The 18471-nt window shown below is 40.5% G+C and overlaps 1 protein-coding gene across 2 annotated transcripts in view; it reads left to right on the forward strand.

Annotated features, from left to right (window-relative positions):
- The window catches only part of LOC137023029 (reelin-like), an 87294-nt gene that overhangs the window by 15711 nt on the left and 53112 nt on the right, over positions 1-18471 (forward strand). For both annotated transcript variants that reach the window (XM_067389555.1, XM_067389556.1), the window contains exons 2-3: positions 3720-3827; positions 15310-15445. In XM_067389555.1, the coding sequence (XP_067245656.1) occupies positions 3720-3827; positions 15310-15445 (244 nt within the window). The remainder of the gene's footprint in view (positions 1-3719; positions 3828-15309; positions 15446-18471) is intronic.

Below are 18471 nucleotides of genomic sequence, written 5' to 3' on the forward strand. Positions count from 1 at the left end.
TGCTCAAAAACACATATAAATAAAGTATAACATAACTCATCATTTACTCTCCCAATCCAAGAATAAAAATCCTCTGGCTGGTTTCAGTGAAGCCATTATAATGCCAAAATCAAATCAAATGCATTGCATACAATAAAATTGTCATGGTACTGATCGACTTGGAGTCCAAACAAAACACTTTTTAATATAATCCACAAGGAAGTTGAAGGTAAACACAGAAGAATCACAAGAAACCATATTGTACGTCTAATTTAGACTAACACCAGACAATGAGACAACTAATACTGAGCATATTTCAAACAACTGAATTGAATTATGAACACCTGAAATTAATGCTCAATCAATTAGTTATCAGGAACACCAACAAGCAGGGAACAGAGGAGTACAAAACCAATTAACAAACTAACAGCAGATACTAGAACAGGAAAACTAAATCATACAGAATACAAAACATGAAATACAGCCGTCACTGGACTCTGGTCCGGTCTGGAGCCATCACTGGACTCTGGTCCGGTCTGGAGCCATCACTGGACTCTGGTCCGGTCTGGAGCCATCACTGGACTCTGGTCCGGTCTGGAGCCATCACTGGACTCTGGTCCGGCCTGGAGCCATCACTGGACTCTGGTCCGGCCTGGAGCCATCACTGGACTCTGGTCCGGTCTGGAGCCATCACTGGACTCTGGTCCGGCCTGGAGCCATCACTGGACTCTGGTTCGGTCTGGAGTCATCACTGGACTCTGGTCCGGTCTGGAGCCATCACTGGACTCTGGTCCGGTCTGAAGCCATCACTGGACTCTCGTCTTGTCTGGAGCCATCACTGGACTCTGGTCCGGTCTGAAGTCATCACTGGACTCTGGTCCGGCCTGGAGCCATCACTGGACTCTGGTCCGGCCTGGAGCCATCACTGGACTCTGGTCCGGTCTGGAGCCATCACTGGACTCTGGTCCGGTCTGGAGCCATCACTGGACTCTGGTCCGGCCTGGAGCCATCACTGGACTCTGGTCCGGCCTGGAGCCATCACTGGACTCTGGTCCGGTCTGGAGCCATCACTGGACTCTTGTCCGGCCTGGAGCCATCACTGGACTCTGGTCCGGCCTGAAGTCATCACTGGACTCTGGTCCGGTCTGGAGCCATCACTGGACTCTGGTCCGGTCTGAAGCCATCACTGGACTCTCGTCTTGTCTGGAGCCATCACTGGACTCTGGTCCGCTCTGGAGCCATCACTGGACTCTGGTCCGCTCTGGAGCCATCACTGGACTCTGGTCCGGTCTGGAGCCATCACTGGACTCTGGTCCGGTCTGGAGCCATCACTGGACTCTGGTCCGGTCTGGAGCCATCACTGGACTCTGGTCCGGTCTGGAGCCATCACTGGACTCTGGTCCGGTCTGGAGCCATCACTGGACTCTGGTCCGGTCTGGAGCCATCACTGGACTCTGGTCCGGTCTGAAGCCATCACTGGACTCTCGTCTTGTCTGGAGCCATCACTGGACTCTCGTCTTGTCTGGAGCCATCACTGGACTCTCGTCTTGTCTGGAGCCATCACTGGACTCTGGTCCGGTCTGGAGCCATAACTGGACTCTGGTCCATCCCCAGCTGCAGTTGATGTGTGTGTGGCCCAGAGCGGCTTCTGGAGAACATTCTGGAGCTGACTCTCGAGAACTTTCTGGTGTGGACTCTGCAGAACTTACTGGAGTGTGCTCATGGGCTGGACATGCTGAAGAGATTCTTCTTACTCAGCCTTCTCTTTTGGGCTGAGGTTTACATGCATCTTTGACTGAGCTCTGAGGGTTGAGCAGGATCTGGACAAGGCTCACAAACTGGATTTAATTCTGGAATGTGCTCATGTGCTGGAGTGGAATCTGGAGAGGACTCTAAAAAAGGACTCAGGAAGATCTGGAAGGAATTCTGAGACAGGTTCTGGAGTGAGGATGGTTGGTACCAGGAGAGCTGTAATGGTCTGGGGAAGATGTGGCATGCTGGTTCTTTCATCCACCTCACTTACCGTGTAAACCGAGCCAAAGCACCTCAGCACCAAATCGAGATACTGCTCAAGCTTCATGCTAGCATTTCCCACAGGAATGAATGGCCAGAATTCTGTGTCCAGTCCACTCCAAAATAAGTCCATTAACTCACCCTCAGTGCATGATGATAAATCATCAAATTCTTGCACATACTCCTCGATCCTCCAGCTGTGTTGGTAAGGAGAGCACAGCTTCTCTGTAATCAAAGAAGGCATCAATGTAGATCCTTGGTAGATAGTTTATCCAAGGTAGTTTATCCCATGTTTTCTGTCAATCTCACTCTCTTTTAACTCTTTCCCTGCCATTGACGGAATTTTCCGGCAATCCATGTTTTCACTGTTATACGCTATTACGCATCTTCTGAAAGAGTACAGAATCTCTGGATCAAAACACAGGTGAAGAAGAAGCAGAAACAAGCGATAGAAGCGTTGCTGACGCTCATGTAAACTAACACAAACATTAAATCAAAACTGCCTGACGTTACTGAATGAAATGAAGAGGAAAGGACTGTGAAGCTTTGAGGTGTTGATGGACTCGATCTACTCCATCTGTGTTTGATCATAATTCTGAATCCAATCCGGATGAAGTCTTTGACAAAATCACAATTTTTTTTTTTTTTTTTTTTTATGGAACTTGCCTACATTCAAGTGTTGATAAAAAGAAGAATGCATGAATAAGCTACAATAAATGTTTGTTGATGTTGTTGTTTAAAAGCAGAGTTCTTTCTTGTGATATATTGACCGTTTACATATTCATACAACAAAATATTCTGGAGGCCATGAATGTTTGGTGAATATGATCAGAAATGCTGGCAACTTCAAAATAAAACGCTGATGGGGAAAGAGTTAAGAGGCGTTTTCTCACAGTGTTTGGTGACATCTTCACCATGCTAACGTGGCTCTTTGACAGCCGCCGTCTGTGCTGTGAGGTGTTGCGTTGGTTCGTTCGCCCCCGCCGCCGCCTGGACTCACATCTGCTCTCTGAGCTGCTCTAGGGAGATTCAGGGTTATTTTCAATGCAACGACTTTGGACCACATCTGTGCCGTCCTGTTGATTACTTCAGACAATGATTTTGTCTGGCCCCTCAGTTTGTACAGAGCCATGAGAAACACGCATAGAGTAAGGCATTTACAGTGGAAGTGTGTGTGTGTCTGCCGTGCAGAGCGATTACACAGTGGGAGTGGGAGGGTCAATCACAACGGTGAATGGTGGACTTTTTAAGAACATTTTTGTGTTGTTTTGCAGACACTTCATGAGCATGATAGGTGACATATCTCATCAACACATTCATGAGCCAATCTTAGTGTGATTGAGACATTGCTTTCTCTCGTATCATCCTGTATTCGTTGTCTATAGGACCTTACAGAGAACAGAGACACAGCGTTGCTCCAAAGCATCATCTGCTGGTCTTGCCTGTTGGACTGCTTAGTTTAGAAGAATTTTAGTAATTTTTGCTTGGTTTATTTGTGTAAATTTGGATTTTTCCGGGGCAGAGGGACTGTTTCTCTTTAAAATATTCTATTAATGTTCTACTATATTCTCTACTGGATCATAACATTAAGAAAACCTTGCCAGAATGTTTCCTCTTAGCTGGGATTGTGATAATTGTAATCCTTCATTATCTCATGAGTGTTTTGTGGTCAGATCTGACTGAACAGTGAATTCTCACACTTGTCTCTCCTCTCTGTGTCTCTGCAGTGACGATTTCGACCAGTACCTACTTCGATGGACTGCTGGTCACCGGTCTCTACACCTCCACCACCGTCCAGTCGTCTCCCATCCCCGCGTCTCCAGCCTTCGGCTTCGGTAAGTCTTCAATGAATGCATTTAACATTTGCAAGAATAGATTAACAGAAAAAGTCAGATTCTATCAATGAATAACCGGGGTTGAGTCCACTTGAGTCTTATTATCTGTTAGATAAGTGCAGAATCCATGGGAGGAGGACAGCTTGATGGACTGGAGAATTGTTTGAGAGCTTGCTTAATGTTTCTGAGAATTCATTAGGATATTCTCCTCTGTGTCTGTAAGAGAGCTTGTGTAATGTGGACATGACATCGGCTTTTAAATTCTGAAATCTGGGTCTGTTTGGTAAGAGAGAGGTTAGAGCGGGTGAAGAAGAACCTTCTGCAGCTTCAGATAGTCTAAAAAACCCATATTGAGGATGTACATTTCAGAAAGGTATTTTATTGCAATCTCACAATACCTCTTAAAGAGCTTAAACATGTTTGCAGGATCTTGTTATGGGCTGATGATAATTTGCAGTTTAAATAATTATAAGGCCTTCCTTGTTGTTTTATTTTCTTTCTTTCCCACTTGGCTTTTCATAATGCAAACTCTTCCCAATCTCTTTTACTCTTTTAGAACAGCACATTAATACACCCAGCATTCAATACGAGATGGGCTGGTTATGAAATCATGTCATGGACTCATGAATATTAATTACGTGACGTTGTTAGGTAACCTTCCTGGAACATCCGCCTACATAATCTATTAATATTCATAAGCCGAGCATTAACAGTAGGTGACTATCCAGGTGACTATAGCATCCACTTACCAAAAAATCAATTGACTGAATGCAGTTTTTATGCCAAATGTCATTAATCTCAAAAGGGAATCTGTATATTTAACTCAGCATCTGCGTTTCCATAATGTTCTAATGAATCTAGTTCCACTGCGATGGGGAGCTTCCGGTCGGATCTGTGCCGTCGACAGATTCAGTGCTGCTTAAGTCAAGCTGAAGATCATGCATCAGAGGCGGCTTTGGTTCGGCATACACAAAACTAATATATCAGCTTTTTCGTCTTTACGCAGCTGTACTGAAGGAGCTTCATTAATCAACTGAAGAATATGCATTTTATGTAAATGTATGAGCTGCAGTCGTGAGGCCTTTTTGTTTTTAATGACCCTACAAGTTTGATTAAACCATATGATGAACATATTTTGAAATATTCTTAATATAAGGGAAGAACAAAACACAAATCTTGAGCTCATCAAGCCATTTCTGAATTTCACTTCATCAATCCTTTAGTGACAATATACTCTCTGTTTTTAGGGTTTCCTAAACTGAAAGGGAAAAAGGGAAATGAAATCATTATTTACACACCCTGGTGTTTTTCTGAACTATCTGAAATCGCCTCATTGACTGTTCCCTACATTACGCCACTAAAACCGTCCACTGAATGAGTGAATGAAAACCAACGAGCTCTTCAGTATGTAAATGACATCATTGACATTCGTTTCCATGCAAATACGCCTCCTTTCTATGTAAATTAAGCTCATTACAGAAGTCAGAGCGGTTTGCATCTGTCGAACAGATGTTTGTGCGCTCATTCTTTTACTCAGTTTTACATTTACACGTCATATTTTGACACGTCATTAATGACATTTGATGTGATGTGATGAGGCTGGACTCACCCTAACTTTAATGTAGGTCAGATGGACACACAGTCATCGAGAACTTTTTTTCCCCAAAGACAAAAACATCAATACAAAGTAAAAGCATTATTTATTATACAGACTATATACTTAATATTTTCCAGCCAAAATGTAGGTACAATTATTTTTTGGGTTTTTGGCTTTTTACTTTTTTTACTTTTTTTTTTTTACTTTTACTTTATTTGCGCTTGCACAAATTCCTCAAAAAAAAACAACAACAACAATTTAACAAAATATTTTTTTTTTTAACAAAATAGAAAAAACAATTCACTATAAACAAAAGCTAAATTAGCTATAAAATGAAAGAAGAATTTTAACTTTTAGAGAAAACATTTTATTACTCACTAGTTTACTTACTATAAATAAAGACAACTTTGAAAGACCTTCATGTTTATTGTAATGACATTTAAAAAAAAGCATATATTTTCTGGGTAACACTTTAGAATACTGTTCTGTCCTTAATGAATAATTATTAATGAGTAACACCATATTATCATTCACATTTTCACATTTATTTAAATTCAATTAATTTTATATTAATAATGCATAATGTATAATGAAGTCTAAAGTGAAGATCAACTCGCTAGTAAAGACTCAAATCCATCAGAAGGAACTGCTCTCCAAAAGCATGATTGTGAAAATATTTTAACCGTAAAGATTGAACAGTTGTTTGAACTAATCAAATAAGGCGGTTGGACTGTCATGAGTTAGTTGTGTTAAATCATTCATTCATTCATTCATTCATGCAAATGAACCCAACTGACTGAATACATGACTGATATGTGGATCCTCACACCCAAAATTAATGTTAAAGAAGACCTGTTACGCCCTTCCTCAAACTCTTGATGTTGTTTTTGAGCTGTACTAGATTGAATGTTGATTATTCTCCTCATATTCTCCATTGTTGCAGCTCCTCTCTTCCCAGTCTGTCAGTAACGCTCTGTTTAGTTCCTGTCTCTATGAAGCCCCTCCTCCTGAAAAGCACAATGTGCTCTGATTGGTCGGCTGGAGCAGTGTGTTGTGATTGGTGTTTGGGAAATGTCCCGCCCCTTACCATAACCGCCAGTTTCAACACACTACTAACTAACTCAACCAGGCCCCGCCCCTTTATTCTGCGCATGAATTATTTAAATGAGGAATATTGTGAAGAAACTCAAGATGGAGTTCAGAAACACTGATGTAGAGAAGAACTCCTGCTGGAGGAAATCACAACATTTCCTCTTTAAGTTTCAGACGCTGCAGCTTCTTTGGCTGTAATTTCAATGTCATGAACGAGCCAATCACCATCTGTTATGAAAAGATGAATATAACATCCAGTGAAAAGAAACAAAAGAATAAGGAAAAAAGTATTAATAGAGCGGATTAAATGAAGGAGAAAAAATGGAGTAAAACAGAGTGTGTGTTTGTGCCGTTTCCTGTATTTACTCTCTCGCTCTGCTTTCATTTGCATGCTGCTTTATGCCATCATTCTTAGTTCACATTGTGTGTGTGTGTGTGTGTGTGTGTGTGTGTGCTCTCTCATGGGGATGAAGAGCTGTCAGTCCCTGAGAGACTTCAAAAGCTCAGCAGCTCTGTGATCAGTCTGCTCTTTGACTCCTCTGACAGCTACACACACACACACACACACACACACACACACACACACACTCCACCGCTCACCCACTGGTGAACATTTTACACGTGCTTCTCAGTAACAGCGCTGTAAAACACAGATACAGTAGTGGGTGAAAGTGACGTCCAGCCTGGGAAAACTGACATCTTCACCTTTATTACAATATAAATGTGTTAAAGATATTGTGGTCATGTTGTGTAGTTGTGCGTGGAGTCGACTGTTTTATTTGTGTTAATATTGCAATTAAACATGACAAATTATGTGACATAATTTTTGTCTAGACTGTCATGCAGAAAAATTATGAACACGTTCAAAAACGACCAGAAATTAATAACTGATTATGTTGTAGTCAATGTTTGCTTTTTCCTCTCAGATTTTTGTTTTTCTGTGCATTTCTTTAGCATAGTAAAATAAAACCTGTAGCTGTAGTTTGCCTTTTTTGCCAAATAATTTTTTAAACTTCAGTGTTTTATTCTTCCCTCATATTTAGAATATTTAAATATATATATAATATTTTCCTCATATTTGATGGTTTAATTGAATTCGTAGTGTCATTAAAAGCAAATGCACCCTCTGGACGTCACTTTTGGCCTCTACTCTGGTCTTTAATACTCATGTTCATTAGTACACGTACTGTAATCACTGTAGTGCTGTACGTTGATCCGCTGGGAGTTAACGAAACACAGCAGAACATGCTGTCTGATATAGATCTGATTTCCACTGTATCTCGTGTTTCCACTATTAAAATTATGTAGAGGTCGTGACCCTATCAAACACACCCATATTTTTGCAGTGTTTATCTGAATATTTTTCCAGGTTGAGCCGTCTGGAATGGGTTTATAAACTACATGTGTATAAAGACCAGCTGCAGTGTGTTTTCATGCAAATGCCTCCCTTTTTAGTCAATAATCACACTGTCCTTCATGCTTTTAGCCAGATTTCTTATATCAGCTCCATATTTCTTGTGTAAAAGCAGAATTATTTTTAGATTATATAGTCCCTCATTGAGAGCAGCGTCATGACGGGTGTGAAGCGAGGCTGTGAGGGACAGACTTACTGTGTTTTCAGTGGCATTAGCTGTAAAAATCTGTATAAAGCTTCTAGATCACTTACAATAATCCACAGCTCATAATGTCTGGAGTTTTTTTTTGTCTGCTGAAATTCCTTGGAAAGAAATTTGTTGAGTCTTTCGTCAGCAGAAGAATTCAAAAACACATTAAATTACAGCAACACTGAGGAGATGTATGTCTATGACGCTTTCATTCACGTTAAAAATCAAAGATGGCGCTGCTGTGAATAAGGTCTGTTTGTCTCCTCAATACAATCAATGTAAGTGAATGACGTTTGTGAATTAAAGGGCATGTTCTGAGCTCAATGAATGCAGTTAATGCAGAACAAACTATTTCAGTGTGGATATTCATTCACAGTCATATCATATTTTTGCAGTGCATTGTGAGATTTTCTAGGGAGCAAGTGAAGGATTTTGTGATTGAGACAGCATTCAAATGATCCCTAATCTACTGAACTAGGGAGCTGATTGAGACGCAGCCACCGTTAATCAATATTGATCCAGTCAAATCAAGTCAGCTTTATTTCTATAGCGTTGAAACGGTAACAGAAAACAGGAAAATGACAGTCAGCCATCAAACTTCATCAAATATGAGACAAATTCAAAAGCTCATTTTGTTCAAGCTCTGTCATTATTCAGATCAGTTCAGTTCAGTAACTGTGTAAAGTTCATCAATTATGAAATGAGTTGATTCAGATCTACATTCAGCTCGAGTCTTCTGGTCACAGTTCACTGCTAATACAGTTATCCCTCGTCCGCCTCTCTTGTGATTTTTCATTGTCGTGAAGACCTGCATGTTTTCTAGGATGCACTTTCACTTTCTGATCAATTTTTAAAGGTTCTCTGAGGATAACAGAAGAAGAGCCCTTGAAAACGGCTTCTAATGGAGAGGAGAATGAGGTGCACTCTCGGAGAGCTTTAAAAGGCTCTGATGAAAGCAAAACCGTCCTTAAATTTCTCCTTCTAAAAGCCCATCCGTTGCAGTCGTGTCCTCCAGTTTATATAAGGTGTCCATGGGGGCACTACTGACCCAAATGTTGTTGGAAAAAAAGACACTTTTCACTTATTGGCAACATCGTCCTGATTTGTTAATTATATAGTGGCGGCTGTTGGCACGAAGCTGTCATGTGCAGAGGGCATGTGTGTCGAGCGAGCGTCAGATGCGAGCCGTTCTCCGAGGGCTGCCCGCGTCCCACCTGTCTCCGCCGCTCTGCGTCTCCTCGGACGTCTCCGCCAGCCAGGCCGTCTCGTGTTTGTTTGCGGCCTCCGAAGGGAACGCCGCGTTGTGGCCGTCGCAAATTAGCACAAGTCAAGTCAGATTAATTAATTTCAAGCTCGCACGATTAGCCGAGGAGTCACGTCAAATTAAACTTCAAATTAGTGCTAATGCCTCCCAGGAGAGCCCGTGAACAAGAGCTTCAGCTGCGTCAGAGCAGAAACAGGCCCTCCGGCTCGCTGGAGACTTTTGACATTGCGCCCGTCTTTCATCTCAACTTTATTCTGCTCCTGATTTCTTCTGAAACGGCATCCTGAGCTGCGTGTGAGGGAACGGAGACTAACGGAGGGCTTGAATCTCGTAAAGAAGTTTCTGAAGCAGAGACAAAGATGATGGAGAGAGAAATGAGAGGAGTTGAGAGAATGAAAGTGAGACGAGAGGTGGAAAAGAAAAGGGAAGAAGAGAGAATCAAGCATAAATACTGAGATATTACCATCATCAATTAGACATCAAAGTTTCCAGCCATGTAAAAGTTTCCACATTTTTTAGAAGATTTGTAATGAAGAGAAAAAATTTAAGTTACACTTTATTTCGATGGTCCACTTCAGACTAACTACAAGTAATTGTGCAACTACAGGTCTACTTATTCTACTAACCCTAACCTAACAGCTACTAAACTCTAATGACTGCTAGTTGACATGTAGTTGCACAGTTACTTGTCATTAGTAGAACAGTGTTAATTTTTGACGGAGTGTCCTGTCTTGTTGGCAAAGGCTATTTACGCTAACTCCGCCCACTAATGTCTGGTTGGGTCACACAGGATTAGACGTGCACTACTCAGTGTCCGCAGTGGTGTAGGCTGTAGGGAGCAGGGCGCGGGGAAGCAGCTTTGGATGCGTTCGACTCGAGTTTGAATCTGCCTTTTGTCGAACTCGCTCTTCTCCCTTTCCCCATCACATAGCAGATTGGAAAGGCATTTATTTTCAGTAAAAATGAAGAAAATATTTAAAAGTGGAAATAAAGTGCCTAACGAGTGTTTAATAATAAAGTATTTCTCGGTTAGGGTTAGAGGTAGGAGTAGGGAAGGCTTTATTGTCCCAATAAGGCGGCATCCATTTAATAATTTTAATTAATATAATCATTTACACTTTGTTATTATTGCATCCTGTTAATGTACATCAACACTCAGACTGTGCTAATAGTATCTGCATTATTTATGAATATAAATATTGAATCTGACAAATATTTGCACTTATTGCAAAGAACTGCAACTTTTATAGAGTGTAAATAGAATAGATGGCTATTTTTACTCATTGTAAAAAGCCACTGCCTAATTTTGACTGAAAAATTTGATTTAATTTTTAGTCATATTTTAGTCATCTGAATTGTTTTAGTTTTAGACTAAATTCGCTCTACTTATTCGTTAAGGTCAGTAGATTTTCATTATAGTTTTTGTCATCATAACCTGGTTTTTATTTAGTTATCGTCTCTTTTTATCAGTGAAAAAATGTAGATAAATAATTTGTCAGTGAAATTAACATTGAAGTAGAGTGTCTTAAATAAAGTTTTAAGATGAACACTTAAAAAGATGTCTAAAAGTCACATGATTTGATATCACATAATCAGAGAGGACTTGACTTGCAACGACTCGAACCTTGAGCCTCTGATTGGGAAAGACGTGAATTTTTGAATCATTCATTTGTTGGTAAAGAGTGAGAGATCTGGAGAACCTCATGATTCTTCTCAAAGAGCCTCAGGTTCCTGACCGCTGACCCTCAAGAACCATCCATTCCTCAATGAGCCTTTCACTGAACAGTTTTCATAAGAACCATTTCTCTTTTTTAAACATTTAAAAAATCTAAGAAACCTTTTTTTCCCACCTTCATGGAATCATCAATGCCAATAAAGATCCTTCACGAGACAAATCAGCGAATGACATCAGATGACCCGAATTAATCGTTGAATAATGAACTATTGATCCACACGCTTCACAACATCATTTCTGAAGCAAAGACAAATCACGATTGGCCCGGCACCGGTTCGGGTCAGGGGTCAGGGGTCACAGCTGTAGTGCAGCGATTCGTCTATGTTTGTTTGTATATTAATAATAATAGCAGTGATGATACTTAATGACGCTTCAGAGAGAAATGAAATGCTCAGTGTTGTAGATTAAAGGCTTTTTTGGAGCTGCTGCCAGCAAGACTTTCACAGAAAGCGCTTCAGTAGTTTGTGACGGCTGTATTTCTATAGTATCGCCGCTCACTGGGCGTCTGGTGCCGATCCAAGCCCTTCAAAGCAGCCCACAATTCAACATTCAGAAAGTAGCAAAACAACTGCAGTGTAAAGGGCATCAGCAGTCATGTATGCTGCAGCGAATGAATATGATCAGTGATTGTAGACGCACACACACACACACACACACAGATCTCCCAGGTGGTCGAATTGTCTTCTGGCCAGTAATGGTGTGTGTATTGTGTCGGCCCTCCTCCCTCCCGCGGCCCCGGGCTCCTGCGTCTCAGAGTCGGGCACACAGCTTCTTCCTGGCAACACAAAGAGCACTTCTGTCATCGCCATGACAATGGCAGCATAGAATGATTGGCAGATTATGAAATGGACCAATGGAAACGCAGGGAAGGGTTGCCAAGTGATTGAGAAGCTTCTGGACCACCAGTTTCTGACCTCAGGTCAGTTTCTCAGGGGAACAAAGTGACTTTTGGCCATATAATGCAACGCTATATCAAGTCTTTAACATAAGTGCTCTTCATATGTGTTTCTCAGATTCTAGCAAGCAAGTCTAGGCCAGACACGTCTAGATCTCACTAACGTTCACATACTGTATGTTTGATTAATAAATATTCATACCCTGCTGTTAAGATGGATGATGAGACGCTACTGTGCGAGTGGAAACTATATGTCAGAGATGCAGAGAAAAGACTCTTTTCTTGAACTGACACTTGATAGATGACCAAACATAACGTTACTACAAACACACTATTAATGCTAGCGATATTATTAAACACTTTTCGTTTAGAGATCACTCGCATACGTGTCAGAAAGCGTTTCAGTTTCACATGTTGGAATCTGTGAAATGTTTGTTAGCGGCTCGTCACAGAGATCTGACCTGATATACGGCAGCACTGAGTCGCCCGGGTTAACGGTAATGAGTCAGATTGTGCTTTATCCTACTAATATGTGTTGAGTTGAAATTATGAATCTGCATTTTAATGAGCAGCAGTGAGCATCATGCGTGCCAGTCTGTGCCACCCCGTGCCCATCTGTTGTGCGCCAAATCATCTTTCCTCTCGTTTTAGAGGCCATTTGGAGTGAAAATCTCCTAGCGTCTGCAGAAGGAGAGGAGAGCATGTAGTGTTGTGTGTACGTGAGGGAGGACGCTCTTTCAGCTGGAGCACGGGTGGCCGTGGGAGATCGCAGGTCGTCCGACTGCCATTAATCACGGCCGACGGCTCTCTAGTATTCTATCTGCATGTGAAAGGAAATGCACACATTGTTTATGCCTTTGACTGGTGCCATTATTTCAGTCCTGTGAGAGAAGTTTACTCTGAACATCATCAATGAAAGGGAAACGATCACTTTTCTCCTCAAGTGAGTAACGCCTGTCGAGATCAGTCATCTACAGCACATCCGCACGAGAAATACAAACTTTTAGCATTTTTAGTTTTTGTCTTCTTCTAATTTTTTTTTTTGAGGCATGACTTGCTTGCTAATGTTGTTTCATCTATAGTGTGTTTTATATAACAGCAGATCTACAGAAACATGAACAGCATTATGACATTTTGGCACCAATAAAACACAAACAAATAAAGTCACAAACATTTCCTGTCTGCTGCCATCCATTTGCACAGTTACTTCCTGGTTTTCATTAACCCAGCTTGGGCATTTCTGGTGAACTGTTAGCTTTCATTTTGTACTCGAATTTTTAATGTTGTATTTATATTTAAATAAATTATTTTATTTTATCACACTTGCCTAATTTGCCAATAAAACTGATTGCAATAAAGAGTAAGCTAATGGGAACGTCTGAATAAGAAACGTGGTGTCTGTAATTGGACACGCACAGCGCATCAAATGTTATTTTTAATGTGATGACCATAAACATTATTTGTTCATCCTTTGAGATTGTCCCCATTTGTAAAACCGAATGTTTCAAGGTGTAGGACATCCAACATTTGATAAAAAACACTCTTATAAAAATTAAAAAACACATTAATTACCACTATAACCATCAGATGGCAGCAGAGGAGCATTTATTGGCTCATATTAGCCATTTCCTGTAATAATTTTTCACTCAGTTTCGCTTTTGAATAAATATTAAACATTATAAAATCACTAGGTTTAAAAATACATTTTGCCAAAGTGAAGTATGAAGTACTCATAAAATCTCATGAAAAACAATAACTTTTTTTGTGAATGAAATTTACAGTAATTTGATGCTTTTTTCACACGAAAGTGTAAATAAAATGATGTTTGAAATGATTTTTGCTGAGAAACACTGAGGTATGTTTTTTTTTTTGTTTTTTTTATGTCGTCTTACATTTGAATAACTAAATTAACACTAGGCCTGACTATTTACGTGACTATATTCTGATTATAAGCTAAGTATTACACTATTGAACACACCAACAAGTGACATTTCACTGGAAGTTTATCATCTGGATTATATTGCGGAGGTTATTAAGAATGTCAGTGCATATGGTCAGAGAAGAGCATTAAAGGAGCAATATGTAGAATTCAGAAGCCCTTGTTATTAGTGACACCGGTGGCCATTAAGTGAACTGCAGCAGCAACTTACTGCTCGTGCTCGCACACACGTAACGCCTCTCAATAACAAAATAAACATTAAACACTCAACGAAAAAGAGAAAACGGCAGTTAAAGCATCTGATCATAGTGATGTGGATTAGAGAGGTTCTCAGGAGCGCATGTAATCGTCACATCCTTATAATTTTCCTGCTAAAAACGTCCCGAGTCCTTCACATAAAAATCAGTCTACAGGCTTTCATTGACAACCTAGGAAGTCAGGGAAGGTCTTGATTTTTAAGTTTCATTACAAGCTGTTCACACTTTGGCAATAGAAAGCGATTAATACATGAAAATTCGTACATGTGATCAAAAAGGTTCTACTATTTATAAAGAGAGATGTCTGAAATTATCGCATAATACTTTCATGTTTAACATGTTATTTCATTGTTTTCTAGTGATAAAGTATGTTTACAAGATGTTTAATTCATAAAATTTAATTCAAATTAAAAATTAAATGAAAACAAAATTAATTTATTAATTAAAATTAAATCCATAAAATGATGGAACCCCTGAAAGCTTGTATATATGAAGCGCCTGACGAAACCCTTTAAGATTTCATAGAACATTTCTTCTACGAGTGCATGTTCTCATTCTCTCGGTGTTTGGATATTATATATTTCTTTTTAAACTTTTCAGAAAGACGTGGGACAGGAACTGTAGCACAGGAACACCACTGACAGTGTGAATGCAAAGAGAACTGCATTGCTTTTTACTCACATTTTGGTCTGAGTACTCAAAAAAGGAATAAGCTTGGCAGGATCTGTGCATTTGTTTCACATTCATAATGAGTTACTTTATGTAAATAGACCAAATTTGGCTGGGACAAATTGTGCATTGGTGAATAGTTAATTTTTGTCCATGTTCATCTTTCTTTAGTGCGTAATGTTGCTGTTTGATCATGAAAAAGTCCCTCCAGCAGGAGTTAATTCTGTATATCAGTGTCAGTGTTTCTGAACTCCCGGAAACGCCTCCATTGTAGTCTTGAGTTTTCATCTGGGAACGAACATGTCACAATATTCCTCATTTTAATCATTTACATTTCTGGAAAACAACTTGTAGGCAAAAACTTCTTTGTTTGCATGTAAACCATACTGCATTGTATTGATACCATTTGTACCGTGTGTGTGTTTCTCAGGCGTGATGTCGGACAGACAGTTCGGGACTCAGTTCGTGTGCAGTGTGGTGGCGTCTCACGTCAGTCACCTGCCCTCCACCAGCCTGAGCTTCATCTGGATCGCTCCTCCGCCCGGCACAGGCTGCGTCAACTTCATGTGAGTCACTCCTCCAACAGCTACAGCTCATGCATGTGAGAAAAACAAAACCTCATGGCTCTATTTCAGGCATGAGGAAATCTCTGGAACACATCTGACACGAGGCAGATTCTTCACGAGTGAGTGAGTCCTGAAGGGGTCGCCTCATTGTGTTTGCATAAAACATTCAAACCTTCCAGAAACCAAACACGCATCAGTTTCAGATCACCAGAAGGGCCAGTCCGTGCTTCTCAGAAATGCAAAGCGAACCCTATCAAAAGCATGTCTAAAAGCTCCACAAATCTAGACGCCAGAGTTTCTGTGTTGGCCGACCATAACCTCTAAACATGCTGAAGATGTTAGTTTTCCCCACAACTATACACTCTACTGCATATAAATAACCATTTTAATGCAAATTGTATTTAATTTATACAGTGAAAACAGCATGTTACGATTCCAGAATCACAGGATTAGTATGTTTTTATGGTTGTCAATGAATGTGATGTACAAAAAGAAAATGAATATGCACTCAACGCTGTGCAGACACACTACTGATATCAAGGGTAACTCTGTCGATTGTGAGGCCAACAATCAGGCGTTGTTTGCGGTGAACTGTAGCGGTGCGCTCGGAGAACACAGATGGCGACAGCGCCGCAGATCATCTACCATGTCGTTCTGTCAGGACAAGCTTTCAGAGCGAAACCCTTGAGAGCAGACACTCGTTTAAAGAGCCGTTTTTCAGCACTCATGATGTGGCCGTACGCTGCCACACTTCACAGTTTTTCCCGTCAGGCGTGCCACTCACAAATCTGTGGCGCGAGGCCGCGGGATGACAGCCGCGGGTCAGCAGAGGATCCGTGCCGTGCTCGCGTGTGTCCGTGTCTGTCCGCCGTTTGTCACTCTGAGAGTTTATGTCGGGTGTTTCTGAGCATTCAAGGCCGAATGTTCAGTCATTCATAACCCTGTCGTGAAGCCATGATGGGAAAAAGCCACGTCGCTTCAGAGGCGGCGAGTGTTTAGGCATTTCTGTTATTACGATTAATTGACATGGACTGGAGTCCGGGCTGTTTGTGATGGACCATCTGTTCAGGGCAGGCTGTGTGTTTCTGGATCATATAAAGCAGTTTTGTTCTGTGTGCATATTGTTATTTTCCTTTCCTGGAAAGAGTCAATCATATATACTGTCTTTGACTATTTAAACAAATACCAGATGCCATGTGAGTGAGCTGGGGCGAGAGACAGTGGTGGAGGGCAGTCTGAACAAACGAAAGTTTCCTTTGTTTAATTCTGCAAGTTCAAAATCACAATGAGCTCGACAGCCAGCGAACACTCGTTTAACTCTGAAATTCACTGTGAACAACTGAAAAGTGGCAAATGGAAAGTGCACAAAGGCCACTTAATTGCACTTAAAGAGAGCACACTTAATGAGTGTTTCTTAACACACTTAAGTACACTTTTAAACGTGCACTTTGTCAAATTAGAAATATTTACTTTAAAGTACATTTTATATCATTATGTTTTAACTCTTAACACTGTTATACGGTAGAGGGCGCTATTATGCATCTTCTGAAAGAGTAGAGAATCTCCAGATCAAAACACTGGCAAGGAAGAAGCAGAAACAAGCGATAAAAGCGTGTAAAATAATGCGATCATCAAACATTCAACAGTATATAAATCAAAACTGATTTATGAAGAGGAAACGACTGTGAAGCTTTCAGGTGTTGATGGACTCGATCTACTCCATCTGTGTTTGATCATCGCTCTGAATCCCATCCGGATGACGGCTGACAATGTTTTTCTCAGCTTTTTGTTCGAAATGTTGCATTTTTAAAAACTGACCCACATTCAAGTGTCGATAAAATAAGAATGCATGAAGCTAGAATAAAATGTTTGTTTGTTTAAAAGCAGCGGCTCTGTTATTTCTTTTGATATATTAACTGTTCAAATATTCATGCAACAAAATATACTGAAGGCCATGAAATGATCAAAAACACTGGCGGGGAAAGAGTTAATAATCTTTTGTCATACTTTTGTTTATCTGTATTTAAACTGTAATTTATGGCTACATTTATAGTTAATCAACTTTGAAACTTCTCCATCTCAGAGGTGTAATTACAAAGATATACATGACATACAAGTTTCAATAGAAATCACATTAAAATATATTTTAGTTGGCCCTTGTCAGTACATTCAGCAGTAACTTTAACCATATTTCAAGTTATTATGAAATTACATATAAAGATGTGCTGATGTGCTACTTTAGTGAGTCTCCTTAAAGTGCATCATTTTAAACTGCAATACATTTTCATTTAATTGCAACTAACGTGAATTTAAATGTCTGAAAACATTACATTGAGTTCATGCTTCAGTACAATATAAAGCATTAGTTCAGCTGTAAAGACAGCAGATGAAGTCAGACCGCCTTAATGTTCTTGTTTGTAATTAGCTCTCAACTGTTGTCAAGGTCATTTCATTTTCACCTTTACTTAAACGACTTCCAATGACCCGGTATAATGAGCAGGTAATTTGCCAACAACTCCCTGGAAGCCTCCTCTAAACGCTCATTAAATTAGCATGCGCCGAGGGAGCGCTTCCTCGCGACAACAAACGCTTCCTCGCCCTCTATTCATTTGACAACACGCTGTAATTTGATCAACGCTGGCGCTCAGACTCTCACGTCTTTCAGACAAAATAAGATAAGAGGAGAGGAAAGGAGGCTAAATATTGTTTTCCCTCTTGCTGATTGATTACTCGTCAGCCGTCGCAGCTGGAGCCCAACAAAGGAAATCAATCAGCCAATTAAACTATTATTTTAAAGGCTAAATCCAAATGTGCAAAATGAGCACGAGTAACAGGCGCCGACGTTGGGTGTAATTCCTGTTATTAATCACGATTAGAGAGCAGTGCGATGTTGAGGGTTTTCAACAGCAGATGTTTCATGGATGTACGAGTGATAAGGTGTCGTTCCACACGTGTGTGTGTGTGTGTGTGTGTGTGTGAGGTCAGAGAGGGTTTGGATGGTCTAGCTGTCAGACGTGACGACAGAA

The sequence above is a fragment of the Chanodichthys erythropterus genome, chromosome 7, assembly GCF_024489055.1.
Source record: "Chanodichthys erythropterus isolate Z2021 chromosome 7, ASM2448905v1, whole genome shotgun sequence".
Taxonomy (NCBI): Eukaryota; Metazoa; Chordata; class Actinopteri; order Cypriniformes; family Xenocyprididae; genus Chanodichthys; species Chanodichthys erythropterus.